The sequence below is a fragment of the Gobio gobio genome (genome assembly GCF_949357685.1).
Source record: "Gobio gobio genome assembly, chromosome: 6".
Classification (NCBI taxonomy): domain Eukaryota; kingdom Metazoa; phylum Chordata; class Actinopteri; order Cypriniformes; family Gobionidae; genus Gobio; species Gobio gobio.
Genome location: NC_137102.1, coordinates 15,151,467 through 15,165,787, shown reverse-complemented (window position 1 = coordinate 15,165,787; position 14,321 = coordinate 15,151,467). Strand labels below are relative to the sequence as shown.

The 14,321-nt window shown below is 37.3% G+C and overlaps 1 protein-coding gene across 2 annotated transcripts in view; it reads right to left on the bottom strand.

The window, feature by feature from the left end:
• Nucleotides 1-11,812, bottom strand: part of kifap3b (kinesin-associated protein 3b) — a 44,058-nt gene extending 32,246 nt beyond the window's left edge. Inside the window, exons 1-10 of one of the 2 annotated variants that reach the window (XM_079820216.1) lie at nt 11,644-11,812; nt 11,073-11,204; nt 10,806-10,957; nt 10,575-10,636; nt 8,695-8,836; nt 8,371-8,470; nt 6,473-6,597; nt 6,278-6,376; nt 6,004-6,182; nt 2,994-3,156 (exon numbers count right to left, since the gene is read on the bottom strand). In XM_079820216.1, the coding sequence (XP_079676342.1) occupies nt 2,994-3,156; nt 6,004-6,182; nt 6,278-6,376; nt 6,473-6,597; nt 8,371-8,470; nt 8,695-8,836; nt 10,575-10,636; nt 10,806-10,957; nt 11,073-11,204; nt 11,644-11,675 (1,186 nt within the window). In that variant the 5' untranslated portion in view covers nt 11,676-11,812. Of the gene's footprint in view, nt 1-2,993; nt 3,157-6,003; nt 6,183-6,277; nt 6,377-6,472; nt 6,703-8,370; nt 8,471-8,694; nt 8,837-10,574; nt 10,637-10,805; nt 10,958-11,072; nt 11,205-11,643 lie in introns of both variants that reach the window. The other variant, XM_079820215.1, reaches the window with a different exon arrangement.
• Nucleotides 11,813-14,321: the final 2,509 nt, after the last annotated feature.

Genomic DNA, 14,321 nt, shown 5'->3' with positions numbered 1-14,321 from the left:
GTCATCACCAGTGTGTCCTTGAGCAAGGCACTTTACTCCATGTTGCTCCAGGGGGATTGTCCCTGTAATAAGGGCACTGTAAGTCGCTTTGGATAAAAGCGTCTGCCAAATGCATAAATGTAAATGTAAATGTAAATGTAACAGAAGAAGAAGAAAAAATAATCGACCAACTAATCGATTATCAAAATAATCGTTAGTTGCAGCCCGTATATGACATTCTTCTTTCAGACGAATAAAATCAGAGTTATATTGAAAATGTCCTTGACTTGTTGGGTCATTTTTGAAGTCCATAAAAGTGCATCCATCCATCATATAACTGCTCCACGCGGCTCCGGGGGGTTAATAAAGATCTTCTGAAGTGAAGTGGCGCATTTGTGTAAGAAAAATATCCATATTTAAAACTTTATAGACTAAAATAACTAGCTTCCAGCAGTCGGTACGCAAGTCAACTTGCACTAAAAGAGTAACCCCTGACGCGATGTATAGGAGCATTGCACGCTTTGACGCCTCTCATGGATAAGGCTGGGCAACAAACTCAAGCCCCTCTTCTCTTATATCGAAATCCTCCACCATTTTTCTTTAAATTTTTTCGTTTTAGACTTTCTAATTCATGACTGGTGTTTTGTTTTGCTCTATCCTCTGCACTTCTCCATTCGTCAATGTGCATGCGTCAAAGGTTCAAGGGTTTCCCTTTTGCCGTAAGTCGACTTGCTTACCACTGACCACCGGAAGCTAGTTATTTTAGTCTATAAAGTTTTAAATATGGATATTTTTCTAACACAAATGAGGCACTCTGCTTCAGAAGACCTTTATTAACCCCCTGGAGCCGTGTGGAGCAGTTATATGATGGATAGATGCAATTTTATGGACTTCAAAAACGACACAACCATTCACTGCCATTGTAAAGCTTGGAAGATCCAGGACATATTTAATATAACTCGTCTGAAAGCAGAATGTCATATACACCTCGGATGACTTGAGGGTGAGTAAATCATGGGATAATTTTAATTTTAAAATTAAAATTTAACCCTTAAATGCATACCTCGGGTCTTTAGCGACCCGAGACATCATTCACAACCCTCCTCCTCATTAATTTTTTTAATTTAGACATCAACCTTCTCAGTAATCCTCAATCAATCCATTTTAAACAATATAACAAGAAAAAATTATAATTGAATGCCTGTTTTTCCACAATTTTTTTTGTCAAATTTGTATATGGTCGCTAACGACCCGAGGTGTGTAAGAAAGAATGTACGGATTTTTTTTTCCTGCACAATAATAAATTAATTTCGTCAATATAATGACAAAATAACTGCAATTCACCTTTATTCCACAAGGTGGCAATGTCTGATACACAATGATGAAGTGACGTTTCACTTATAGTGACCTCAGACAGAAAACGAAACAATAATATCTGCAAAACTTGAAATGGCTCAGCGATTTACTGCAGAGCAAGTGCTGAACACAATCAAATATTAGTGTCACTGTCATTGGATGATGGATCTGGTGAAGGAAGCTGTCAGTGATCAAAATATTTATTTTCAAGACGTTGAAAATGAGTTTTGAGAATATGCGTGAGATCGCGAATATGATCCAGATGCAGAATGTACTGGGTAATGAGTTCTGACGAGGACAGTGGTGATGGTATAAAACATCTGCTCAAACTGAACCCTTCCAAGCTCCAAAAGGTAACGAAATAGGTTTTATTTTATTCTTCTGTAATTGTTGCTTTAATATCAGGAGTTTTATATATTATTGCGACAGGTATAGATCTATTCATGTTAGGTATAGATTTGGGTCGCTAAAGACCCGAATATGTAAGAATGTTTGGCGAAACAGTCATGCATTTAAGGGTTAAGAAAGTACGATTCTGGGCTTGGATGAGATGTGCTAATCAGGAGTTGGTCTACAAGGTTTTCTAAACCAGGTTTTTTTTTTTTTCCAGAGATGCCCAATGTGCAGGAAAATGTGAGGAGAAAATAAAAAATTCATAAATGTGTATTTTTAGGGTCGTCAAACTTATTTCAGTTCAAAGGTTTGGGGTCAGTAAGATTTTTTCTTTTTTAAAGAAAAGAATACTTTTATTTAGCATGGATTCATTAAATTGATCAAACGTGACAATAAGACATTAATAATGTTAAAAAGATTTCAATTTCAAATAAATATTGTTCTTTTGAACTTTCTATTAAATCACAAACTGTATCAAGTTGCCACAAAAATATTAAGCAGCACAACTGTTTTCAACATTGAGAAATGTTCATATGCAAAATGCAAATCATCATATTAGAATGATATCTAAAGTATCATTTGACAATTCAGAAAATTCAGTTTTGCCATCACAGTAATAAATTATAGTTTAAAATATATTTGAATAGAAAACAGCTGTTTTAATTGAAATAATATTTTACAATATTACTGTTTTTACTGTATGTTTGATTAAATAAATGCAGCTTTTGTGAGAGACTTGTTTCATAAACATGAAAAAAATCATACAGACCCCAAACTTTTGAACAGTAGGGTATATATACAAATGTTATATTATTTCTCCGTTTCTCATTGCGTGTTTTAGGCAATATCGCTTGTAAAACTACTTTGGAAATATATATTTTACAAAGTCCTTGGCATTCAAAACAGTAAGTCTCTGTTTGTGGGGACATTAGACCGATATTATTGTGTGGTGTAATAGATATTTGGCCTATTTATTTGTTGAATATCTGTCAGTTACACTATTTAAGGGCTACATGTTTTTGGATTCCGCCTAGTGTTCGTCTATGAATACATTCAGATGGATATCTTTGTCCATTAGGTCCCATCTCACTTTTTTTAGCATCTTGCTGTATTAAAAATGTTTTTTTAAAATGCATCTTAAGAAGCCATTCTGTTGCTTATCCGTCCAGCTGTTTTTGAACACGATAACATTAAAAAAACCTTGCTGTGCAATTCAATTACAGTGGAACACTGGTCCAATCTCATTCATATGGTAAGATAGTTACCCAGCAGAGAAGTGAGTTTGGGCAGCAAACCCACATGCACCATCTTGGTGCGCAGTCCCGTGTCAAAGGAGAGGTTGTGCAGGAGTCGCAGAGTGATGTTCATCAGGTCTTCATGTTCACATGGAACTAGACGAGCCAGCTTCTCCACCGTGTCCACCTCGGCCTACAAAGTACACGTAAATGTAATGCATTTTAAACTAGATGTCGAAAGAAACAACTACACAACATTATTTAAACAATCTTTTCCCCTTGCAAAACAAACAGAATCATCTTCTTTTCTCAGTTGTACCTACAACAGACAGAATATTTTGTCCAACATGTGTTTTTATGTCCGTACATGATGAAAGATTTTCAACGCCAATAGTCTATTTCTTTTATCTACAACAAGGATTTGGTTAAGGGATACAGGAATAAAAACAACTTCTGTCTTGATAAATGCACATTCATAGCCAGAATTAAATTGATTCCAGGTGGACTGACAGTGGAGCAGAGTAGGACAAGCAGGACAAGTCTCTGTACAGCAATAACAGAAAAATCCTGATATACCGTAACTGACCCCATAAACTTCTAAAACACCTTAAAGATGCAGCTTTATGCTTAAACAAAACGCATCGTTTGTGTTTTCATATCTATAGTGATCTCATAGTAATTTCATGAAGATGTATAAGTTCTGGACACCAAAAAGATCTCACTACGTCATTCATTACATTAAAATTGTATTTAGTAACAGTGAAATACAGTGCAAAATATGCAAAACAAATACACAGCATTGTTGTACATAACGGAGCCCGGCACATGACATGCAGACAAAATCTATATTTCACGAGTTCACATATACAAATGATTAGATAGAGTAAAAGAGTATGCGTATTTGATATGCTGTCCGAGGGGAGGGCTCCAAGCTTGGAATGTTCCCCGAACCCATACTACTCCCCCCGTATCTCTGGTTAGGATAGTAACCAGGCGAGTGTGAGGAGACGGGGTGATGGAGGGATGCAGAAAAAAACTGTTGGGGAACATAGGCGAGTCGGCTATGTTTTTATATGTCTCCTCTCATGCTGATTGGGTGGATCTTTTGAATGTGCTCCTCCTGTACTTTGTAAATAAAACATCATATCGTGGCCACAATTTACTAATTTGTTCCCTTGTTTTAAGCAAATCATGGCCACGTTGTACTAATCTGTTCCCTAAAACAAATTATTGCAATTTAGTAAAATGAGGGGATTCATTTTTATACCATGTGCACAATTTATTAAAACGAGGGAACAAATGATTATATCATGCACACAATTTAGTAAAACGAGGGAATGATTTATTATATTGTGCGCACATTTAGTAAAACGAGGGAACGAAACAACTTATATAATGTGCACACGATTTAGTAAAACAAGAGAACGAATTATATTGTGCACACCATTTAGTAAAACGAGGGAACAAATTATATTGCGCGCACAATTTAGTAAAACAAGGGAACAAACTATTATATTGTGTGCATGATTTATTAAAACGAGGGAATGAATTATATCTTGCATACAATTTAGTAAAATGAGGGAACAAATGATTATTTTGTGCACATGACTTAGTAAAATGAGGGAACAAACTATTTTATTGTGTGCATGATTTAGTAAAACAAGTGAATTAATTATTATATTATGCGCACGATTTAGTAAAACAAGGGAACGAATTATATTGTGAACAACATTTAGTAAAACAAGGGAATGAATTATTATATTGTGCACATGATTTAGTAAAACAAGGGAACAAACTATTATATTGTGTGCTTGATTTAGTAAAACGAGTGAATAAATTATTATATCTTCGTACAATTTAGTAAAACGAGGGAAAAAATTATTATTTTTTGTGCATGACTTAGTAAAACGAGGGAACAAATTATTATATTGTGCGCATGATTTAGAAAAACAAGTGAATTAATTATTATATTATGCGCACGATATAGTAAAACAAGGGAACTAATTATATTGTGCACACCATTTAGTAAAACGAGGGAATTAATTATTAAATTGTGCACATGATTTAGTAAAACAAGGGAACAAACTATTATATTGTGTGCATGATTAAGTAAAACAAGGGAACAAATTATTATATTGTGCGCACGATTTAGTAAAACAAGTGAATTAATTATTATATTATGCGCACGATATAGTAAAACAAGTGAACTAATTATATTGTGCACACCATTTAGTAAAACAAGGGAATTAATTATTATATTGTGCACATGATTTAGTAAAACAAGGGAACAAACTATTATATTGTGTGCATGATTTAGTAAAACGAGGGAATGAATTATTATATATTCGTATAATTTAGTAAAGTGAGGGAACAAATTTTTATTTTTTGCGCATGACTTAGTAAAACGAGGGAATAAACTATTATATTGTGTGCATGATTTAGTAAAACGAGGGAACAAATTATTATATTGTGCGCATGATTTAGTAAAACGAGGGAACAAATTATTATATTGTGCGCATGATTTAGTAAAACGAGGGAACAAATTATTATATTGTGCGCATGATTTAGTAAAACGAGGGAACAAATTATTATATTGTGCGCATGATTTAGTAAAACGAGGGAACAAATGATTATAGAGTGCGCACAACTTAGTAAAACAAGGGAATAAACTATTTTATCATGTGCATGATTTAGTCAAACAATGAAACAAATTATTATATTGTGCGCATGATTTAGTAAAACGAGGGAACAAATGATTATAGAGTGCGCACAATTTAGTAAAATGAGGGAACACACTATTTTATTGTGTGCATGATTTACCAAAACGAGGGAACGAATTAGTAAAATGTATTAGCAAGTTAATTTGTGGCCACGATATATATATTTTTCCCACATAAATGTTTGGGCAGTTACATAAATGTGAAAAAGCTTTAGAATTCTAACTGTTTTATGAGTTTCTTGTTTTGTGTCTTGTTTTTTCATGTTTGAAAGTGTTTATTATGAATCAGTATTACAAAAGGTAATATATGAGGGGTTTTACCATGTCGTTCTTGTTCTCCAAGAAGATGCTGAGCTTTTTGAGGAAGGAGACGACCAGCACCAGCAGCTCCTCGTTGTCCCTCTCTAGAGACTTGACCAGCAGGTGCACAATGTTCTTGTTCCTCATCTTGAGCTCAGTGCGGGTGTCCTCAGACAGGTTCAACAGCAGGTAGAATGCAACTAGAGTCATAGGGAGGAAGAGGAACACATAAACAAAGCCCCATGAATGATTCCTACTAAACTGATACATTTTTTAAAAAAAGCACTTCATGTACCTCGCAGCAGCTGCTCCTGTTTGACCAGGAGGCTTTGGTATTTCTTAAAGGTTTTCTCATGCTCCTTCCGCAAGCTCTGGTTGTCGGGGTCCTCGTCACGTGGATATGTTAAGGAGTAATCTAGTACATTTAACATGCTAATTTAGGGATTCATTTTTGACTTTTTGATTCAAAAGAGATTGACAAAAAGGATATAAGCCTTGCTCTTTTTCTCTAACTCATCCTGCCACAGGTCATATTTCTTCAGCTCGTGCTCGATGATAGTCATGCACAGAGCGCCGATCTTATAGTGCGTGATGAGCCCGTGGAACTGAGAGAAGCTGCAGGAAGAATACGAGTCGTGAGGGTCTGTCCTCCTCCGACCTCTACTGGCACATCCAGTCAGACACTGATGTATGCGATACAATCTGAGAACTAGACAATGGCTGGTATGCAGAGACACCGAGACGGACATGCCAGATGAATTTCATACTCTAGTCCTGATTAGTACATAAACAGAACTGAAAGATGGGGCCAAACAACTTATCATACATTTCAAATACATCCTTCAAACGTCAAAGTCATTCTAGCTTGTGCAAAGAAATTTCCACATTAGCCATCTGAAAATGAGAGCCAAGGAAAACCTTCAAATGAGAACACAGTCTTTCATAGCTCAAATAAATGCTGACAGCTATCTCAGCGAAAGCAGTAACCTGATCTGCGGCCACTAAAGATGTTTTGAGAACATATCATGGTTTTCTTCAGGCTTTCAACCTTATACAAGAGCTATATTAGAATGATATATGGTATGCAACCTGCTTCTTAAAATAAAAAATTAAAAGTGAAGGTAGCATATTAATCCTCCAAAATACCTCTGTCAAAACACAGAATTCTTTTTTTCATTTTTTAAAGATGTCTCTTATGCTCACCAAGGCTGCATTTATGTGATCAAAAATTCAGTAAAAACATTAGTATTGCAAAATATTTTTAGAATTTAAAATAACAGTTCACTACTTTAAAATATGTTAAAATATAATTTATTCCTGTGATACAAAGCTGAATTTTCAGCATCATTACGCCAGTCTTCAGTGTCACATGATCCTTCAGAAATCATTAATATACTGATTTACTAATATACTGCAATAAACCAATCAGTTGTCATCTCCCATTTCTTTAAAAGCCAGTTGTGCTTGCACCATGGCGGATTGCTATTTACATGGTGGAATATACGAGTCAGTTTAAATACATGTGTGTATTGCCACGATTGGTCAAATATTTACCCAATTTTATTCATCATTACTGCAAAAAGGTCATTCTGATACATGCCTATTCATTATGACATGTAGGCATTTTTATTTTTATGTACACAATAATATTTTACATTGTAATCCTTTTATTTTTAATATGTCATGTTTGTGTGCTGCATGTTTGTGTGTAACAAGCAGAGTGTACGTGCGTTGTGCACTCGCCAGGCGCATATTACTAACACGCTCTTTAAATAACAACAAAAAATATTTTAGACCAGGTTTTTGTTGGTCAATGGCGCAGTCATTTTCCGTTGCCTCAAAATAGCAACATGTTAACAATGCGCCTGAACACACCTCATTTTCAGACCAGCACGCCCACGGATGAACAGATGGGGCGAGTGCATTTATTATTTAAACAACGTGGGCGCTGGATGTGAAAATTATAACTGCGTCGGGCTGAAAGTGAAACTAGTAGAAAACACTTGCGTCGTGCCTGGCGTGATTTAACAGATCATGATCTGATCATAACAGGAACATTCCTCAGAGTAGGTTATTTCAACTAAAGTGTGATTTAAAGATTTAAAATATAATTGTGAAGCAATGGATTTGTTGTTTGCTGTTTTTTTTTTGCTGACTGTAACATAGATGATTTAAAGGGGTTAAATATGGAGATGCCACTCCTCAGAAGTGTATCACTTCTCACTTCTCCCTTGGCAAGTGTCTATTCTATTCTATTCTATTCTATTCTATTCTATTCTATTCTATTCTATTCTATTCTATTCTATTCTAGGCCCTTTAAAGCACCACAACAAAAATGAGCATGGCTGTTGAAAAAAGGACAAAAAAAGCTGTAAAGGAATTGTGTACCCTGAGAAGCAGAAGAAGACATAGATGATAATAGTAGCTAACTCCACACTGTGTTTCCAGTCCTCTCTCAGTACCCGGGCCAGAGCTCCGAGTGCAGTCTCTGAAACACATCACAAACAACTGGATAATATTCGCTGACACAGATTAAACCCACACTCCACCAAAAAAAATCAATCATATATTGCAAGAGAAGTCAAAACCACTGAAATTGCTGCTGTTGTGTGGCAGTTCATGACTTTTCATATGTTTGTGATGGAAGTTTGTTACAGAATAATAACACTGTCGACAGTGAATTGAGAAAAAAACAATTGGTTAATTTAGTACCATTATGTAGGAGCTCCTCCAGGTTATCAGGGTTACGGGCCAAATGGAGGATCAGAGTGGACCCTCTGATCTTCTCTGGGATGCTCTCGTACAACAGCTCTATGTAATCCTCGATTTTATTAATATTGGCCTCCTCATCAATCTGAAAAAAAGGAAATACATCAACTTTAGTTAAAACTATGGCTGTCAATCAACTAAGATGTTTTTCACAATTAAAACATTCAGGAAAATCAATACTAGGACTGTTATGTAAAGACGCAGACCTCCATTGATGTTAACATTTCTATGTATTTTTCTATCATTGGTTGAGCTTCACTGATGATTGAATTACACTGTTCAAAGACTGCAAATGACTTTACTTTTGTTAGACGTCCCATCAGGGTTTGGTTTATATATAAATTGGAAAGAAGGAGGATCAGTTTTAATCCGGTTCATTTCCATTAGTTGGTAAAAATCACACAGAACAGAATGAATAAGTTATCATGTCAAAATAGATAAAAGTCTTAACAGCATTAAAAATGAGCAGAATTAAAAAAAAAATATTAAATCACGTGTGTTAACACATTCACTTTGTCAGTCCTAATTACATATACAGGGGGGAGAACAAGTATTAGATACACTGCCGATTTTGCAGGTTTTCCTACTTACAAAGCATGTAGAGGTCCAAAAATCCAGAAAATCACATTGTATGATTTTTAAATAATTAATTTGCATTTTATTGGATGACATAAGTATTTGATCACCATTTGAAAAGGCAACAACTGTTGGCGCAATTATTAGAAAATGGAAGAAGTTCAAGATGACGCTCAATCTCCCTCGGTCTGGGGCACCATCCAAGATCTCACCTCGTGGGGCATCAGTGATCATGAGGAAGGCGAGGGATCAGCACAGAACTACACAGCAGGACCTGGTCAATGACCTGAAGAGAGCTGGGACCACAGTCTCAAAGAAAACCATTAATAACACACTACGCCGTCATGGATTAAAATCCTGCAGCGCACATCAGCGCCCCCTGCTCAAGCCAGCGCATGTCCAGGCCCGTCTGAAGTTTGCCAATGACCATCTGGATGATCCAGAGGAGGAATGGGAGAAGGTCATGTGGTCTGATGAGACAAAAAGAGAGCTATTTGGTCGAAACTCCACTCGCCGTGTTTGGAGGAAGAAGAAGGATGAGTAAAACCCCAAGAACACCATCCCAACCATGAAGCATGGAGATGGAAACATCATTCTTTGGGGATGCTTTTCGGCAAAGGGGACAGGATGACTGCACCGTATTGAGGGGAGGATGGATAGGGCCATGTATCGCAAGATCTTGGCCAAAAACCTCCTTCCCTCAGTAAGAGCATTGAAGATGGGTCGTGGCTGGGTCTTCCAGCTTGACCACGACCCAAAACACACAGCCAGGGCAACTAAGGAGTGGCTCCGTAAGAAGCATGGTCTAGCCAGTCTCCAGACCTGAACCCAATAAAAAATCTTTGGAGGGAGTCCGTATTGCCCAGCGACAGCCCCGAAACCTGATGGATCTGGAGAAGGTCTGTAAGGAGGAGTGGGCCAAAATCCCTGCTGTACTGTGTGCAAACCTGGTCAAGATCTACAGGAAACGTTTGATCTCTGTAATTGCAAACAAAGGCTACTGTACCAAATATTAAGTTCTGCTTTTCTGATGTATCAAATACTTATGTCATGCAATAAAATGCAAATAAATTACTTAAAAATCATACAATGTGATTTTCTGGATTTTTGTTGAAGAGTACCTATGATAAACATTACAGACTTCTACATGCTTTGTAAGTGGGCAAACCTGCAAAATCGGCAGTGTATCAAATATTTGTTCTCCCCACTGTAACTTAAAATGTGTTTGGGTAGGAAACAAGGCGTACTTCTGTTCCTTCAAACGGCAGGAGTTCTCTGGGTTTCGGCGGTTTCTTTTCCTTCTTCTCCGCTAAGGACAGAAAACATGAAATAAGAAACATCATCACCATTAAAATGTCATATGATATGATAAAATACAAAAAATTAAAAAAACACTGCTAAAAACAAGACTGTGAGTTGCTCATAGAAAAATACAACTAAAAATATCTATATATATATATTTTTAAAGAGGGATTTACATTTACTGCTGGGCTTCTTTCGGTTCTGTAAATACAGCAGCAGATGCTCCACCTCCGCCAGTTTTGATGGATGAATGATTTTACACTCTTCCACCACCTTCCTGGCCAGGGAGGAAATATCAGTGCTGGCATTCAGACTCCTCAGCCGGATGCTAAAGGACAAACATAGACACAAATGTAAAACAAGTTGAATTAAATGTAATGAACAGAATAGAGAATGCACTGAGTGTGTGCATATACACACACACACAACTAATCTCAGCTTACATTTTCTGGCATTCCTTCTTTTCCTCAAGCCTGGCATTGCCCGACTCTCCTAAAATGGATGCTTCCACCTCATAATACACAACTAGAGCCTTTTCTGTGGGATGCACATCGATTTCACCAATCCTACATTTCCTAATAGACACAGGACAGATCAAGATTGGATCATGTGACAGTGAATTGCAATAAACAATGGCTGTATCTCAAACACTATAGAGAGCTGCCAAGCCTTAAAAAAACATAAGAGCGTGCATCATAAGTGCAGTTCACTCGGGACGCGCCCAAAAATACAACATAAATGTCTAGATGAGCAGAGACAGTGGCATCACAACGGGATGGTTACAGTAGGCCACGCCCATCTGCAAGTGAAGCGGATGAATTTGACCCAGATTTACACTGTAACTAGAAATTATAATGAAATAATTCGCTTGAAAACCAGCGAGAGTGAACACACAGATTCATAATATATAATATGCACATATATGCAGTGTATCTCCCTTAATAAATGGACATCATCGATCTAACATAACGCTGTCATACTGCGATGACCGTTTAAGTTAAATGTAATGGTTACCGCTGCAAATACTGCGAATCGTCCGGCTGCATTTTATTCCGTTCATGTGAAAGCGCGAGTCGTCGGTTTGGCTGCTCTTCAGACTGTTGTTGACATGGATGAGAATCAAAGCATCGTTCATCCGCACTGCACTGATCCGCTGTCACAGTCACATCTGATGGGTCGAGGAGGCACAGAAGCCTGAACTGCGCGCGGTCGCCATCTGCAGGACGGGAGGAACATGAGGGCGACGTGTTGTCTTTTTTTTATATAGCCTATATAAATGTATATTTCCATAAGACAACAAACAAACATGCATTTCGTCATTGGAAATTGTGGATTGTAGCATTGGTTTAATGTAAGTAATTTATTTAATTATATGTTTTTATAGTAGGGAATATAATCGAATGTATGCATAAATGAAAGCAGTTATAAAGCTACATTCTTCAGAGAATATCATTGACCTGAGGGTGTAGTACTTCCTAATGCATTTAGGTACATTCATAAAATATATATTTTTTATAATTTTCTGTTGTGGCTTGCTTGTGTGTCATGTTGAATGTGCTGTACACTTGGCTACGGTCATCACCAGTGTGTTTGTTCTAGCTTTTATGAATGGATTTATATTCAGCGAGAGGTGATTCATATGTTTGTTGGCATTGTTGATTTAAGAGCTATCTAGCAGCATCATTTATATATCCAGGCAGCTGATTTTTCCAGCTCTTCTCTGTTTTTCACTCCAAAATAGGATGATATTTGTTTGTTCTGGCAATGAACCCAAACCCATAGTTGAATGTTTAGAATTTTTTTTTTTTACAGTTTCACAAGTTAGTGATCTATTTGACTGGAAGAACACTGGAGGTTCCAAAATACAAGTCACCAGATGTTTATAATATCTTCTGAGCAATATAAAAATATGCTGTAGCCTACCATAAACATCAGCCATTCATACTTTTACGCTGATGATCAGTTCTCAATGTCAACAGTGAGCACCAATAGATTGTGTTACATTATAAAAGACTGAGAGAATCCCTAATGTTTGGGAATAGTGAAAACAATATCAACAGCATTGGGTGGCCTATATATATAGTGGTGTTACTAAACTCAGCGGCCTATAGCACAGGGCAGCGGATATACTCTCTGCATGAGTTCCCACGGATTCAGTCTAGTGACCTTTACCAGTTATACTATACTATAATGATCTACACTGGCTCACACATGTGAGTCATGGCATTACCCAAACCCGGTTTACCATAATTAAATGTTTTCATTTCTCATAATGAATCATCCAGTTGGATCCATGTACCGGTCAGCCCTTGAAAGCTGGCCAGGGTTTTTAGGGATGTTTTCAGGTTTAACATTGCACTCATGTGAAACGTTTTCTTTCTTTTTTTTTCCAGATGCATCACAGTTGGGGCTAATCTATTAATGATTTCACTGGCTGCTCATGTTGTCGAGGATTCACCGTATATATAGTTCTATAACAACACATAGAGTGCCCGCTCTGCTTACGGTTGTTTGCTATAGCACATTTTTGTCCCACCACGAAACATGATGCTCGTTTTCCCGGCCCACCCTGCAAACCACCCTCTGACACATTAGAGCTGTCTAGCACGCACTGCAGCAGTAACAGCAAAGTAAAACAGTAATCCAACTAATTTGAAACATTTCGAGGTGATTTACAGGCAAAGCTGTGAAATATGACTTTAATAATGGTTACAAATGGCTCCACTGCCGTCTGTCTGAGAAACGCAGAACAGAGCGCGAGAGCTTATGAAAAAGGCGGCCCATTTGGCATATTTCTGGCAGCACATTTGTTATCAATGAAATGTGAAAATGACTGTGGTGTGACTGTTATGGTTATTGCAGACTGAACTGTTGATGAAGTCGCTGTCCTGTGGTTCTGTTGTAATTGAGCTGAAGATACTTTCATGTGTCAGACTGTGGGATGTGTGTGGTGCCAGTGGGCTGACTGGATTGGTGCTGCCCTACATTTACGAGCCAGCTTGTTTGTTTCAGTACTCCATAACAGTGGGATTTTACTGTTGACAATCTGCGTCAATAAGGTATTTAGATATATTTAGTGATTTTACTGCTTTGACAGATTGCAAAGACATCAGGATACTGATCCTAAAAGGAGAAATTTTTTTTAATAAAACGGAGCAACTTAATTATTGGCTGAACTTGTTAAAATTGTGCCCAGAACATTGAGGGAACATTTCTCAAACTACTGTGTGACCTTCAGGGTCATTACACTCACTTCAGAGAAGTCATTACACTTCAGAAGCTACTTTGACACTCGTTCGGTCTCTCATGTTTTATGCACATGCCTTGTACGACCCGTAGGTGAGCGGCATGCCACGTCTGACACCAATAATATGCATAAGGTAACAGAACAAAATGGGATCAAACACGGGAGCCCTCGTACTACACCACCACATAAACCATTTAAACCATCGATTTAGAATGTCGTGCTTTTTTATATTATAACCACTGTTGAAATTGAAGTCTTCAAAGGATGCATTTCACTGTAACCTCCTGAGACGGCTACATCAGAAAACAATTAATTGAAGGACTGCTTAGCATGGAGGTTCCCCTTGAGCATTATAAGCATCTCGCCCACATTCATCATCAGTCAGAAGGGAAAAAATGGCCACTGATCATAGTTCCGTGCGCAGATTTATGACTGCGCTGATGTG